Below are 17,110 nucleotides of genomic sequence, written 5' to 3'. Positions count from 1 at the left end.
GAAGCACTGTCTCTGACTTGAAAATTTCTCCCCAATGGAATTATGAGAATCAAAATAAAGCATAGTGCAGAGAAAGGGGAAATTATCTTTATTTTGCTAGATCTTGAATTTGGGGTGCAAAGGTCTATATTAAATACACATATTTATAGGTCCAGTCAGAGTTGAGGTCCAATGCTCTAAGAATTAAGACCTTATGATCTTTCAACTAGACAAAACTTACTTACTCCTTTTTTTCCTTCTCTACTCCTCTTTCTTCTCAGTAGTGTTCCTTGCACACTCTGATGGACGCCTTGTTTCTAGAAAATATGATAGCCTGGTCTTGCCATACTACTCTCCATACATACCCCCTCAACTATCTGGTGAAGCTTTGCCTTCCAGCAGCCCCAGACCACAAAGTGCACTCTGAAGAGGGTATCAGTTTGTGGTTTCTTTTCCTCTGTGTTGAATGTCCTTTCTCCTACCCTCCTCTCATGCTTTCACCCTCCTTCTATGGCGCCTTCTCTGCTCTTCCACACACACTGACTCACTCTGTTCCCCAGGCTCCCTATGGTTTGTCCTGACTGCAGTAATACATTGTAAACCCTGATGTTTGTCTGTTTGTCTGTAAACACACATGAGCCATAGCAGTGGGCGGAGGCCTGAGGGAGCTATGGGAGTCAGTCCTTTCCTTCTCCCGTGTGCACGGTGACAAGCACTTTACCTGCTGCTCCCTCCTGCTGATCGAACTGCGTTTGTTTGATGAACCTTTAGCTATCAGGTGCTGTGTTGGCAATATGTTGAATACTATCAAGAAATAACACCCTCAACTCTTCTTTGTGGAGCACACATCTATGCCCTGGGGTGTAACCTCCCTTCTGTGTACTTCTTTAATGTTCAAGGATGGAAGAGTGTATATTATGTATGTAAAGTAAAATTCATAAAGTATATTTTGAAATATATTATCCATCTCCCTCTCTAAAAAAGAAATTACATGTTAATTTAAGACATTACAATTATTTGTATTTTCTGCCTCATCTACCTAGGATGTCCCTGGTTTTGCTTTCTCCATGCTGGCTTTTTCTCAGATCTCAGCTTACACACTACCTCCTCAGGAGTGCCGTCCCCAGATACTCTGTTAGTATCCTAGTCTCACTGTTCTGTTTCCTCTAGCCATCCACTGCTTGCGTCACAACACTACGTCTGTTCACACGCTCAGTATCTGTGCATTTTTTCTTTTCTGTTGAAGACACTGAAAAAGTTGTCTGTCCTACCTGCTGCAGCACAGAGCACACGGTGTTTCATATTAGAAGATGTAATAGCAAACTTTTAAAGCAACTGGAGAGTGCAGATGAGTAACCATTTCCCAGTGTCAGGAAATACCAATGAAATACACTCAGTGGTCATATGTCTAAACTAACACAGTCAGAGTTATGCTAGAGATACACTTAAAATCTCACTGTCATGAGGGAGAACTTGGTGCCAGGTGTGGTGGTGTGTACTAATTCTAACACTTGAGAGACAGCAGCAGAAAAATCAGGGATTCAAGGCCAGCTTAAGTTACATAGTGTGTTCAAGGTTAGTCTCAAACACACACACACACACACACACACACACACACACACACACACACACACACACACACGAGAACTTGGAAAGTCCTTGTTACTTTTTCACATATACACTGATTATATAAATAATGTGTCCACATGGCTTCCTTCTTTCTGCTGTATTCTATTTACTCAGTGAATACTTCTAATAGCACTGGCTGTTTTTTTGTATATAGAAAGAGGTGCTGTCCACACTTGACCAGTGAAGTTATGTTCTGTCCCAAAATGTAGCAAGTGAGTGACATGATGTTGTGAAAATGACTTGTCATCAAAACAGCTGCTGATTTTTAAAAGCAAGATTTCTTAATGTAGGAAGTGGAAACAGCACTACCATGATCGGGGGAAATCTCTGACAGTCATGGAGGCAGGCTTGTCTGAGCTGACTTTGAGGCTGAATGTCAGGAAACCCAGTGATTGCAGTCATCAGAGGAAGTGGATCTGAGCTGTAGGTAAGCCTTCCTCTAAAGGATCTAGGGAGAATGAATTTGTTTGCAGTATTACAAGTGTGGAAACAGCTATAAATGCTAATAAAGAAGTCCCTCTCTTAAAAAATTCTTAGAGACATTAAAATGAGACTAATACATATGTAGTAAAACCAATAAAAATGGTAGTAAATATTGGGTGTTAATTATTTATACTGAAGGCATTTTTCACACAGTGAATGTTTACCTGTAAACTAGTAAAGAGATTAGCTAAAAAATTAACAGATCTCATAAATTAGTGGGACCATGTTTAATCTGCTTATATTATCCTCACAGGCCCACCTGTCATTAAAAACTAATGACAACTCCCAGCTCTCCTAAAGAAGTGTCTTTTCCTCTCTCTCCTCCTCCTCCTCTCAGTCTCCTTATTGTCTCAGTCTCTGAGGTGTTCAGTTATAAACCCAAGCCACAGCAATCCTCTGGCAGAGCAAGGTTACCAGGCTTGAATTCTTACCGGGTCATAAAGGCAGTAAGAATTTTCCTCAGGCAGTGGCCGGCAGACTTTCTTTTACAACCCAAATGATTGCTAATGATCAAGAAGGGAATTTATGTGCTCAATCTACATTCTTAGAAAAGTGGTTAGGTAAGAAATTACTATTAGTAAGGCTGTAAGGAAGGAGGGTCTCACCCTAAATTGCACAAGAAATAAAGCTGTCCTCCTGACCTAGGAGACAGGTGTTTTTTGTTTGGCCTTGGATGCTTGATAAGTATTTTAGATAAGTACACTGTTAGGAGTTCTTGGAAGCATGTATTGCATTATAAGACAATCATTGTAGGAACCAGCTAATGTATATTTGCAAATTCAAGAGAAGATATATATAAAAGCTAAAATATCACCAAGACTTCTTAAACTATGGCTTGACCTTTGGAGAAGTCCTTGACTTTGTGACAGTAGCTATCACATTTCCCTGCGTCTTGCAGCATTTATTTAACATTTTACAGACAACAACTTCCTAATTGTGATTTATAAATTAAGTGTTAATATAGTTCCTGTCCTTTTGACTGTGATTCTTAGCCTGCAAGAGCTAAGCTGTCTCCAGCCTGAGTGTTGACATTTCTAGGACACTATGTACAAGCTAACTGACATCTGTTATCTTTCTGTGTGAGAGGAGTGCAGGGAAGGGACATGGACCTCTGTTTACCACGAGTGGAGGCTAAGAAGCAGAACATGCTGGAACAATAGACTGAACTATGTGTCCTCTGTAAGTAAGTACTCTTAACCATTCTAGAAGACGTTTTCATTTCATTTGATTTTATTTTTCTCTCATATATTACTCCTGACTAGAGTTTCCCCTCCCTTCTGTTTCTCCCCCTAGAAAACATTATAAGATGTTTAAAATGACACCATGAAGCAAACATGAGTGCTTTGCTGTTTTCACAACACCTTAACCTGCCATCTGCCCTCCCTAAGACTGATATTTCCAGCGATCATAAGATTCATATTGGAATTTTGTTATTTTAATGTATATATGAGTGATTTTATAGAAATAATTTAATCTACAACTTTTATCAGAAAGTGACTTTTCTATCTTTACATAAAAATATTACTTGATAACTAATGATAAGCATATGTAAGAAATTCACATCTATTTGAAAAAAGTTAAAGATATTTTCTACTCTTAATTCCTATGTCTCCATCTATAACTTCTGATAACTATTCTCCTGAGACTCCAAAGGTGTGTGCAGAACACCAAACTGATTCCTCTACATCAGTATTTGGAATGTGAAACTTCTCATCTCTTGGAAAATGAGCTGCCTTACAGTTAGTTACATGCCTGCCGTGTCCAGCCAAGTGTTTTGTTTCAAGCAGAAAACAGCTTTCTATGACTTTTTATGTATGAAACAACCTGAGAACTTATGAATAATTAAAATAGAAATGGTCCTTTATTTTGTTGTTAATGTATTTTTATGAGTCAAGATCCTCAAAGTCCCAAGTCTGAAGGATCTAAGCAACTGCTTTAAGAAACATCTGAGGATGCTCCCACAAGCCTCAACTAGCACAATCACAATTTGTTGGAAAAATGTTATCCTTTTCTTCTTTTAATTGCTTATTAGTTATACCACCTACCTAGCATGGCATCTGTCTCAGCACACATAGCATAATAAAATGCTCTAATGTTCTTAATTTCCATTTCGGTAAAGTTCCCTGTGCAGTTTTTTGTATAGGAAGAGTAATAGTCCACAGGGTGCATTTCTGACAAAGCTGACCACTTTGGGATTTTGATGGCATCATAGGCTACCTGAAAAGGAAGAAGGAAAAGCTTTATATTAGCAAAGTCATAGTATCCTTTCTTCCCACAAATATCTGTGGCAAACTTCACACCGTCTCATACATAGAGTGATTAAAAAGAACATGCTAATTCTCCAAGCAGGGGTGTGCCGAGTAAACCTTATTTCACTGTCTGGAACAGGAGCGTTTCCGGTTTTGATAGCTTTCTTTGAAGGGTCATAAAGCAATCAGATTTGTCCCCAGTGATAAATCCATGAGACACTTCACAAAAGTGGATAATGAAAGAAAACTCAGAAAGATGAACATTCAGTAAAGAAATGAAATGTGCTAAGATTAAAGTGAATTCAAGTCACACATATACGAAATAACAGAAGAAAAGGATAGTCTTGGGATGCTAATAGTGCTGCTATCTCAAAGAATTCAGATTCATGGTCAGAGGAGCTTACGGGTTGTATACTTAACATAACCAGGAAGACCAGTTTGAAGAAAAGGATTGAGATTTACATACAGAAACCTGTAAAAATATTCACACTGAAGGAACTCTATATTGGAAGCCAAAAAGTAAAAATGTAGGAAGGTGATTTAAACAGAGAAAGAAATATGAGAACTTGCAAAGCCAAGAAGATGCTTGCTGTAGGTCAGCTGCACAGGGAGGGGAAGGCAGGCATGCTCACACTGCAGGTCAGGAGCTGCACAGAGGAAGGCAGGCATGCTCACACTGCAGGTCAGGAGCTGCACAGAGGAAGGCAGGCATGCTCACACTGTAGGTCAGGAGCTGCACAGTGAGGGGAAGGCAGGCATGCTCACACTGCAGGTCAGGAGCTGCACAGGGAGGGGAAGGCAGGCATGCTCACACTGCAGGTCAGGAGCTGCACAGGGAGGGAAGGCAGGCATGCTCACACTGCAGGTCAGGAGCTGCACAGAGGAAGGCAGGCATGCTACACTGCAGGTCAGGAGCTGCACAGAGAGGGAAGGCAGGCATGCTCACACTGCAGGTCAGGAGCTGCACAGGGGAAGGCAGGCATGCTCACACTGCAGGTCAGGAGCTGCACAGGGAGGGGAAGGCAGGCATGCTCACACTGCAGGTCAGGAGCTGCACAGGGAGGAGAAGGCAGGCATGCTCACACTGCAGGTAAGGAGCTGCACAGTGAGGGGAAGGCAGGCATGCTCACACTGCAGGTCAGGAGCTGCACAGGGAGGAGAAGGCAGGCATGCTCACACTGCAGGTCAGGAGCTGCACAGAGGAAGGCAGGCATGCTTACACTGCAGGTCAGGAGCTGCACAGAGAGGGGAAGGCAGGCATGCTCACACTGCAGGTCAGGAGCTGCACAGGGAGGAGAAGGCAGGCATGCTCACACTGCAGGTCAGGAGCTGAACAGAGGGAGGCAGGAATAGCTCACACTGTACCTCACACACTTTTTACAACACTGATCCCAAACATTTCTGTGTTTTCAGCACAGTGTACTAAATAATACATTTTCCTATCTCCACTGACAAACCAAAGCAAAATTTTAAATATTTTGGCCGATTGTTTTAAAATTTTTAGAAAATAATAATAATTTCTTCCTTTGACAATTAAGATTGTTTTTTAAGTTTCATTCTGTATGGTTATTTTTACCATTCTGAACTGGGGATGTGAGGCCTGCCCACACTGCAAAGATAATGTCTTTCAGTTCCTTTTTATAGACATATCATATGTAAATCTATACAGTCAACAAGTTCTAATATTTTATTTCCAAAGTATGATACTTTTAACAAACTCATTATGGTTCAGTTTAAAAGTATAAGTTCCCAATTTTTCTATAAAAATAATACAAGTAAAACTGAGCTAACACCAGGTGGCTTTGCATGTGACATCAATGTCTACTTTTGAGCACACGTAGAATACTTACCTTTGCAAGCCAATAAAGAGATGTGTGAAATGTAGAGGAGCCAAAGTTTTCTCCTGAAGAAGGTGAAGGGTAGGGGTGTGGTAAATTCAACCCCAAGTAAAGGACAAATGGCTTGGTGTAGTTGATGGCTTCCTGTCTTAGCCAGTCGATCGCTCTGTCTGTATTCTGCCAGTCTCTTTCCATCACTCTCCTTCTATTCTTATCAGGGATAAGATTAACCACAGGCCTGCCTTCTTGTCTGAGCAAGAACGCAACATCCCTTGTCCAGGCTTCCACGCGATTGCTGAGGGTGTAAGAACAGAAGCGTATCAGAAAACACGCATGTAGTCTTAGAAACTGGCTAAACAAATGCTGGAAAGTACCAAGGGGTTGAACAGTTTTAAGACTTATTAATGTAAATGTTTACATAACTGTATCACATTATATCTCAGTTAAAAAGTTGTTGAGTATTACAGATTTTAAAACTATGGAAAAGAGAGAGTCCTGCCCCTAGGACCCAGGCCCTGGGACACAGCCAGTCCCCAAGAACCCCTACCTAACTCTGCCCTAGTTGCCGGCCAGCAGGGAAAACTCCTGTGGGAAGGACCCCCCACTCAAACCCCCCATAGGACCCTGCAATCTACACGCCCTGTCCCAATATCCATCCATTTGTGGCTCCAGTAACTTCTTGAGGCATGGAAACCAAACCACCAGCTCTCATTGAACCAACAGGTGAGTGATTCCTCTCACACCCAGAGTCCTGCCCCTAGGATCCCCCGGGAAGCCCCACCCAACTCTGTCCCAGTTGCTGGCCAGCAGGGAAAACTCCTGCAGGAAGGACCCCCAACCCAACCCCCACATCGGACCCTGCAATCTACAAGCCCTGCCCCAATACCCATCTGCCTGTGACCCAAATAACTTCCTGAGGCATGGAAACCAAACCTACAGCTCTCATTGGACAAAGAGCTCTCATTGGACCAAGAGTAACTTCCTGAGACAGGGAACCCGCCAGGTCTCATTAGACCAAAAGAGGCTTCCTGAGACACAGAATCTGTCAGCTCTGACTGGACCAAGAGCCCTGATAAGACCAAGAGCGGCTCTGTAAGTCACAAAATCAACTAACTTGGGTTGACCCAAGAGTAGCTCCCTGAGATACGGAATCTGCCAGCTCTAATTAGACCAAGAGCTAGGATTGAACCCAGAGGGGTCCCCTAAGACACAGACACAACAAGCACAGAGTGGACCAATAGCAACTTGCTCAGACACAGGCACCTCTTATACCTATTAGAGGAAGAGATGGGCAGCCGTCAATGCAAAAATACATACAAGAACATAAAGAGCAATATGGCATCACCAGAATCTAGCCCTCCTCTAACAGCAAGACCTGAACATCACAATGTAGAAGAAACAGAAGAGAGTGAATATAAAAATAGCTTCATGAAGATGCTAGAGACCTTTCAAGAAAAAAATGAAAAACTCCCTTAAAGAAATTGAGGAAAAGACAAAGAAAATTTTAGAATAAATCAATAAAAAAATTGAGGAAAAGACAAATAAAAAATTGGAAGAAATCAATAAATCCCTTAAAGAAAGCCAAGAAAATCATGAAAAAGCAATTAAACATATGAGGGAAACAGTTCAAGACCTGAAAAGGGAAGTAGAAGCAATGAAGAAGACACAAACAGAGGGAATGAAGGAAATAGAAAATCTGAGTAAATGAACAGGAAACACAGATGCAAGTATAACCAACAGAATACAAGAGATGGAAGAGAGAATTTCAGGTGTAGACAATACAATAGAGGAAATAGATTTGTCAAAGAAAATACCAAAGCCCAAAAAGTCATAACACAAAATGTCCAGGAAATCTAGGACACCATGAAAAGGCCAAACGTAAGAATAATAGGGATAGAGGAAAGAGAAGAATACCAACTCAAAGGCACAGAAAAGATATTCAATAAGATCATAGAAGAAAGCTTTCCCAACTTAAAGAAGGAAATGCCTATGAAGATACAAGAAGCCTATAGAACTCCAAACAGACTAGACCCCGCCCCCCAAAAAAGTCCCCTTGCCACATAATAATTAAACAACTCAACATACAGAATAAAGAAAGAATATTAAGAGCAGCAAAGGAAAAAGGCCAAGTGACTTATAAAGGCAGATCCATCAGAATAACAACCGACTTCTCAATGGAGACTTTGAAAGCCAGAAGGACCTGGACAGATATAATGCAGACACTAAGAAACCATGGATGTCAGCCTAGACTAATATACCCAGCAAACTTTCAATCACCATAGACGGAGTGAACAAGACATTCCAAGACAAAACCAGATTTAAACAATACCTATCCAAAATTCCAGCCCTACAGAAAGCACTAGAAGGAAAATCCAACCTAAGGAAGTCAGATACACCCTCGAAAACACAGGCAATAGATAACCCCACAGCAGTAAATCCCAAAGAGAAATACACACACACTACCACCAAAAGACAACAGGAATTAACAATCACTAGTCATTAATATCCCTTAATATCAATGGACTTAATTCACTTACAAAAAGACACAGGCTAACAGAATGGATATGAAAGCAGGACCCATCTTTCTGCTGCATACAAGAAACACACCTCAACTTCAAAGATAGACACTACCTCAGAATAAAAGGTTGAGAAAAGTAATTCCAATCAAATGGTCTTAAGAAACAAGCTGGTGTAGCTATCCTAATATCCAGTAAAATAGACTTCAAACTAAAATCAATCAAAAGAGATCAAGAAGGACATTACATACTCATCACAGGAAAGATCCACCAAGATGAAGTTTTAATTCTGAACATTTATGCCCCAAATACAAGGGCACCCACATATGTAAGAGAAACATTACTAAAGCTTAAATCACACATAAAACCCCATACATTAATAGTGGGAGACTTCAACACCTCACTCTCACCATTGGATAGATCTGCCAGATCCAAACTTAACAAAGAAATAAGGGGTTTAACTGATGTTATGACTCAAATGGACGTAATTGATGTCTACAGAACATTCCACCCTAACAAAAAAGAATACACCTTCTCAGCACCCCATGGAATCTTCTCTAAAATCTACCACATACTCGGTCATAAAGCAAATCTCAGCAGATACAAAAAAATTGGAATAACCTCTGTGGTGGTAATCTAATTGTACTGAAATGTGATTTTGATTGTATGTTAATAAATAAAGTGCCGGGGTCAGAGCATTAGAGCATAGACAGAGTGTGGTGGTGGTGGTGGTGGTGGTGGTGGTGGTGGTGCACGCCTTTAATCCCATAGATCTCTGTGTGTTCAGGGATACAGCCAGCATTGGAGACATATGCCTTAAGACCTAGGGGCTGTACATTCAGACAGTGACGAGCAGTCACGTGTTGGGTTACAACCAATGAGAAGCAGAACAATAATACTATAAAAAGATTACAGACAGGAAGTAGCTCTCTTCGGAAGCCGGACACCGCAGGCGAAGGGTGAGATTTAGGTTGAGCTCTGACCTCTCGGCTTTCTCTTTTACATTGTTTCTGTGTTCTTATTTAATAAGACGGTTGTTACATCAACAAACCTCCTGTGTTCTATCAGACCACCATGGTTTAAAGTTAGATTTCAACAATAACAAAAATTACAGAAAGCCTCCAACCTCATGGAAACTGAATAATGCTCAACTGAATCACCAACGGGTCAAGGAAGAAATAAAAAAAGAAATTAAAGACTTCCTAGAGATCAATGAATATGAATGTACTACATACCCAAACTTATAGGACACTATGAAAGCAGTGCTAAGAGGGAAATTCACTAGCACTAAATGCCCACATAAAGAAGTTGGAGAAATCTCACACTAGTGACTTAACAGCACAACTGAAAGCTCTAGAACAAAAAGAAGCAAACTCACATAGGAGGAATAGATGCCAGGAAATAATCAAATTGAGAGCAGCAATCAATAAAATAGAAGCAAAGAGAACAATACAAAGAATCAATGAAACAAAGAGTTGGTTCTTTGAGAAAAACAACAAGATAAACAAGTCCTTATCCAGACTAACCAAAAGGCAGATCGAGAAAGAGAGAGAGCATCCAAATTAGCAAAATCAGAAATGAAAAGGGAGACATAACAACAGACAATGAGGAAATTCAGAGAATCATCAGGTCATACTCAAAAACCTGTACTCCCCAAAATTGGAAAAAATCTAAAAGAAATGGACAATTTTCTAGATAGGTATCATATACCTAAGTTAAATCAAGACCAGATAAACTATTTAAATATACCAGTAACCTCTAAGGAAATAGAAACAGTCATTAAAAGTTTCCCAAAAAACAAACAAACAAACAAAAAAACCCCAAAAAACAAAACAAACAAACAAACAAACAAAAAACCCCAGGACCAGGTGGTTTCAAGGCAGAATTCTACCAGATCTTCAAAAAAGAGTTAATACCAATACTCTTTAACTTGTTCCACACAATAGAAACAGAAAGAACATTACCAAACTCCTTTTATGAGGCTACAGTTACTCTGATTCCCAAGCCAAACAAAGATGCAACAAAGAAAGAGAATTACAGACCAAACTCCCTCATGAACATTGATGCAAAAATACTCAATAAAATACTGGCAAACAGACTCCAAGAACACATCAAAACAATTATCCACCATGATAAAGTAGGCTTCATCCCAGAGATGCAAGGTTGGTTCAACATACAAAAATCTGTCAATGTAATACACCATATAAAAAAGCTGAAAGAAAAAAAAAAACCCACATGATCTTTCATTAGATGCTGAAAACACCTTTGACAAAATCCAACACCCCTTCATGATAAAGGTCTTGGAGAGATCAGGAATACGGGGAACATACCTAAATATAATAAAGGCAATTTACATCAAGCTAACAGCCAACAGCAAATTAAATGGAAAGAAACTCAAAGTGATTCCACTAAAATCAGGAACAAGACAAGGTTGTCTGTTCTCCCCATATTTATTCAACACAGTACTTGAAGATCTAGCTAGAGCAATAGGACAACAAAAAGAGATCAAGGGGATACAAATTGGAAAGGAAGAAGTCAAAGTTTCATATTTGCAGATGATATGATAGTATACATAAGTGACCCCAAAAATTCAACCAAGGAACTCCTACAGTTGATAAACACCTTCAGTAATGTGACAGGATACAAGATTAACTAAAAAAAAAAAAAAAAAAAAAAAATCAGTAGCCCTCCTATATACAAATGACAAACAGGCTGAGAAGGAAATCAGAGATACATCACCCTTTACAATAGCCACAAATGATATAAAATACCTGAGGGTAACTCTAACTAAGCAAGTGAAGGACCTATATGACAAGAATTTTAAGTCTCTGAGGAAAGAAACTGAAGAAGATATCAGGAAATGGAAAAATCTTCCATGCTCATGGATAGGTAGGATTAATACAGTAAAAATGGCAATTTTACCAAAAGCAATCTAGATTCAATGCAATCCCCATCAAAATCCCAACACAATTCTTCACAGACCTGGAAAGATTAATACTCAATTTCATATGGAAAAACAAAAAAACCTAGGATAGCTAAAAGACTACTGTACAATTAAGCAACCTTTGGAGGCATCACGATCCTTGACTTCAAGCTCTATTATAGAGCTACAGTAATAAAAACAGCTTGGTACTCGCATAAAAACTGACATGTGGACCAATGGAATCGAATTGAAGACCCTGACATTAATCTGCACATGTATGAACAACTAATTTTTGACAAAGAAGCCAAAACTGTACTATGAAAAAAGAAAGCATCTTCAACAAATGGTGCTGGCATAACTGGATGTCAACATGCAGAAGATTAAAAATAGATCCATATCTGTCACCATGCACAAAACTTAAGTCCAAGTGGATCAAAGACCTCAACACAAATTCAGTTACTCTGAACCTGATAGAAGAGAAAATAGGATGTATTCTTGAACACATTGACACCAGAGATCACTTCCTAAATATAACACCAGTAGCACAGGCACTGAGAGAAACAATCAACCAATGGGACCTCTTGAAACTGAGAAGCTTTTGTAGGGCAAAGGACACAGTCAACAAGACAAAGCGACAGCCTACAGAATGGGAAAAGGTCTTCACTAACCCCACATCTGACAGAGGGCTGATCTCCAGAATATATAAAGAATTCAAGAAACTAGACATCAAAATACCTAACAGTCCAATTAAAAAATGGGCTATAGAGCTAAACAGAAAATTCTCAACAGAAGAAGCTCAAATTGCTGGAAGACATTTAAGGAATTGCTCAACATCCTTAGGCATCAGGGAAATGCAAATCAAAATGACTCTGAGATACCATCTTACATCCATCAGAATGGCTAAGATCAAAAACACTGAAGACAGCTTATGCTGGAGAGGATATGGAGCAAGGGGAACACTCCTACACTGTTGGTGGGAATGCAAACTTGTATAGCCACTTTGGAAATCATTATGGTAGTTTCTCAGAAAATTGGGAATCAATTCCCTCAAGACCCAGCTATACCACTCTTGGGCATATACCCAAGGAATGCTCAATCATACCAGAAGGACACATGTTCAACTATGTGCATAGCAGCATTATTTGTAATAGCCAGAACCTGGAAACAACCTAGACACTCCTCAACTGAAGAATGGATAAAGAAAATGTGGCACATATACACAATGGAGTACTACTCAGCAGAGAAAAACAATGACATCATGAGGTTCGCAGGCAAATGGATGGAATTAGAAAATATCATCTGAGTGATGTAACCCAGACTCAGAAAGACAAACCTGGTATGTACTCAGTGCATACTAGATGCGGAGCAAAGGTTGGCCAGACTGCAGCCCACAGCTCCAGGGAGGCTAGCTGGTAAGGAGGACCCTAGCAAAGACACAGGGATTGCCCAGTGATGGAGAAATGGATGAGATCTACAGGAACAAACTGGAGGTGAGGGGGCATAATGGAGGGCAAGAGTTTGGGAAGAGGAAGCTTAGGGCAGTGGGAGGTTCGAGCTGGACAGGAACAGAGTAGGAAAACAAGGAAAGAGATACTAGGATAAATGAAGACACCATGGGAATAGGGAGAAACAGAGTGCTAGGGAGGTCCCCAGGAATCCACAAAGACTACTGGCAATAGTCGAGAGGGTGCCTGAGTTGACCTACTCTGGTGATCGGAGAGATGAATATCTTAACTTTCATGATGAAACCCTCATCCAGTGACTGATGGAGGCTGATGCTGAGATCCACTGCCAGGTCCCAGGCAGAGCTCCATGAGTCCCATCAATGAGAAGAGGGATTCTATGGGCAAGAGATATCAAGACCATGAATGGAAAAAGTGGGGAGATAGCTAGCCAAACTGGTGGAAACGCATGAACTGTGGACCAGTAGCTGAGGAGCCCCTGTGGTACTGGATGGGTGGGACAGTTGATCAGCTTGAACTGTTTAGGGGGCCCCCCAGGCAGTGGGGTGGGGACCTGTCCCTAGTGCATGAGCCGGCTTTTTGGAGCCTGGTGCCTATGGTGGGACACTTTGTGCAGCCTTTGTACAGGGAGGAGGGGCTTGGACCTGCCTCAACTGAGTGTGCCAGGCTCTGCTGACTCCCCATGGGAGATCTTGCCTTGGAGGAGGTGGGAATGGGGAGTGGGTTGGGGGGAAGGACTGGGGATAGGGGCAGGAAGGACAGGGGAATCTGGGGTTGATATGTAGGATGAGTAGAAGATCTCTTAATAAATAAAAAAGGAAAAAAAAACCTATGGAAAACAATTGAATATTCATTTGTGTTAAGACTGTGATAGATTGCTTAGACCAGTTAATTTTTCTTAGAGAAATACATTTAGTTGTGCTGACTGGTCTTAGGTCAGCTTAACACAAGCTAGAGTTATCTGATAGGAGAGAATCTCAATTAAAAAAGGGCTTCCATAAGATCAAGCTATAGGGCATTTTCTTAATTAGTGATTGATAGGAGAGGGCCAAACCATTGTGGGTGGTGCCAGCCCTAGGCTGGTGGTTCTGGGTCATAGAACAAAGCAGGCTGAGCAAGCCATGAGGAGCAGTCCAGTAAGCATCACTCCTTCATGGTCTCTGCATCAATCCTGCCTTCAGGTTCCTGCCCTGCTTGAGTTCCTGTCCTGACTTCCTTTAATGATGAACGGTGATGTGGAAGCATAAGCTGAAGAAACCCTTTACTTTCCAAGTTACTTTGGTCACGGTGTATCATCACATCAATAGTAACCCTAACTAAGACATTAAAGTATTTCATATTCCTAGCATTTTTCTTTTCTATTGAATTACCTAGCATTTTAGTATCTTTCTCTCAGAAAAGAATATTTCTAACTAGTTACTGTAATTTCTTTGCATCACGAGAGCATTTGTATTTAAAAAATCCTATCTCCCCTTGGTACTTCTTGTATTTCTAAATTCTATGTTTTAATATGTTCCTTGTTCTAGTTTCTCTCACTTAAAAACAGTTTAGCCATGGTCTGAACTGCCACAATATTGATGCAACTTTCTTATTTGTTGTAATGTAGTTAAGTATTTGTCTTTGGTTGGGACTTATACATATTAATGATTTAATCAACTCAAGTTTTGGAAGTCTTTTGTCTGTGTCACATGGTATTTGATGTTTCCAAGAAATGTCCAGGTTTATGAAGCTGTTGTTGCTTACGGAGCATACTCAACATTGCCAAGAAACTTGGTTTATAGTCTCTATTATATAAGTGCCTTTGGGGATTTAGCTCAGTGGCGGAGTGCTTGCCTAGCAAGGGCAAGGCCCTGGGTTCGGTCCTCAGCTCCGGCAAAAAAAAAAAAAAAAAAAAAAAAAAAAAAATATATATATATATATATATATATATATATATATATATTATATATGCCTTTGAAGTGTTCTATCAGATTAGAAATATTTTTTAAGAATCTAGATAACAACCCCAACAAAATCATATTTTATGTTAAAAATAATACTCAGAAGAAATTTCAGACCAGAAAATGACTAATGGCCCATGGGTAATGAGGCGCACATCTTTAATTCCAGCACATGGGAGGCAGAGGCAGGCGGATCTCTGAGTTTGAGGACAGCCTGATCTACAAAGTTAAGTTCCAGGACAGCCAGAGCAGTGACAAAAAGAAACTCTGTCTCAAAAGGGGGAAAAAAAGCTTTCTTTTCACCTTCGCACTGAAGGCAGATAAAGAAATTGAAGCAGCTATAATAATATTTTTCATAGTACTTAGGTAATCTATTTCAATAAAAATATCAAAGAGTAGAATTATAACAAAATTATACATAACAATTAATTCTAACAGATGTAAGAATCCAAAATAGGATTTTCTGGGTAAAATTCACATACTTATAAAGTTAGCTTCTCAGTCTTCTGTTTGCATCACTGCTAAACAATGTCACCATGTTAGAGGAAAAGTTTTAGGGGTCACAACATCTCTGAGGCTCACAAAGAATGTGAGGAACCAGAGTACTTCCTTGTTACCTTAGCAGTGTTCTGTGGGAAATATTACTAAGAAATTACTAAGAAGTAAACTTGTAACACAACGTAACTAGCTGCACGTCTTTGGAATGACTCAGTGTAGACAAGGATTCTGTTCATGCCAGTCCCACTTAACCCTATGATTCAGGAATGGATCCAGACCAAGGGAGGATCACTAGCCTTTCTGTTGATTAACTTTATTAACCGATCTTTTTTGATGGTCAAATTATAAAAACTGTTAAACCCAGCCGGCTGTATCTCAGAAACAGCAACAGGAATCTTACTAACATGGTCCTCTTATGGTACAACAGTTCAAATTAAGTTAATTTCAGCCTAGCTTTATCATCACAGACAGATTTAAAACTTGACTTTATTTTCATCCTTTACTAAACTGTGATTTATTCCTTGCTAATACAGATGGGAAATAAAACTACCTAACACATTGCCAACTAATTACTGCATGAATTTGTCTATGAGCCAGTGCTGTGTGGGTTTTCTGCTCCAGCTCTCCTGCTGTAACACTGGGTACAATTCACAGGTAGCAAGGATTAATTTGTATAGTAACAAGTACATCTGAAGAAAAATCACACACTAAAATCGATTATGAGAAATGAGTTTTCTTTCAACAGCAACACAGGCAACCCTGCAGCTTCCTAAGTCTCCCACAGAGCCTATCAGCCTAGACTTCCAGTTCTGCTGTTCTCCCCGTCCACACTGTTTTTGTTGGAACTGTAGAAGCAATAATTCTTTTGTATAGAAAAATGGTAGTTCTAAAAATTCCCTTGCAAATTTCTGAACCAATCTTATGAATCCTATAGTAAAAAAAGGAATCCACCATTCCCTACTAAATACTCTTTTCTCATTATGACTAGACTTCAAATTTGTTCTTACTTTCATATTTTTATATTAGAGACTAAATCTCTATGTTATTATGAGAATTCTGGCATGAAGTGTGAGTTCGACTTATGATCCTTTACAGAACTTTAATTGAGAAAAAACAAGAACAAAAACAAACAAACAAAAAACAAAACAAAACAAAAAACCCCACAGCTATGAGGTAGAGGGTCACAAAGGATTTCCTAAATCAAGTAGGCGTGGAATCATGGAAGATTCCACAGCCCTTTATTCCTGTATCCTTCAGGACTCTAATGTCAAAAGCATGTGGCCGGATACCACCAAGTTTGTGTGTTTGCTTGGGATGGAACTTGGCTTCTCCCTGAATTATATTTGCATGTTTCCCTTGGTAGCTGCTTTTTAGGAGGCAACCCTTTCTTCCACAAATTGCAGGATAACCTGGTGGTGCCTTGTTATTTCATTTCAGGCATCTCTGTTCTCTCTCAGCATCTGCTCTGGCTCTAAAGTTAAATCTGACGCTGCTCTATTACTCTTCTAACTGTACATTTTGTATTTCCTTTTGCCCTGCTCACTCTCTTTTTATGTAGACCTCCATAAGAGTGATAACAAATAATCATACTA

General features: G+C 39.9%; 1 protein-coding gene across 2 annotated transcripts in view; it reads right to left on the bottom strand.

The window, feature by feature from the left end:
* The window catches only part of Arsk (arylsulfatase family member K), a 45,115-nt gene that overhangs the window by 13,365 nt on the left and 14,640 nt on the right, over positions 1 to 17,110 (bottom strand). For both annotated transcript variants that reach the window (XM_028893999.2, XM_028893998.2), the window contains exons 4-5: positions 6,191 to 6,473; positions 4,137 to 4,308 (exon numbers count right to left, since the gene is read on the bottom strand). In XM_028893999.2, coding sequence (XP_028749832.1) covers positions 4,137 to 4,308; positions 6,191 to 6,473 — 455 coding nt within the window. The remainder of the gene's footprint in view (positions 1 to 4,136; positions 4,309 to 6,190; positions 6,474 to 17,110) is intronic.

The sequence above is a fragment of the Peromyscus leucopus genome, chromosome 15, assembly GCF_004664715.2.
Source record: "Peromyscus leucopus breed LL Stock chromosome 15, UCI_PerLeu_2.1, whole genome shotgun sequence".
In the NCBI taxonomy this organism is placed as follows: Eukaryota; Metazoa; Chordata; class Mammalia; order Rodentia; family Cricetidae; genus Peromyscus; species Peromyscus leucopus.
Note: the sequence above shows the minus strand (reverse complement) of the source record. Positions and strands in the feature narration are given on the sequence as shown.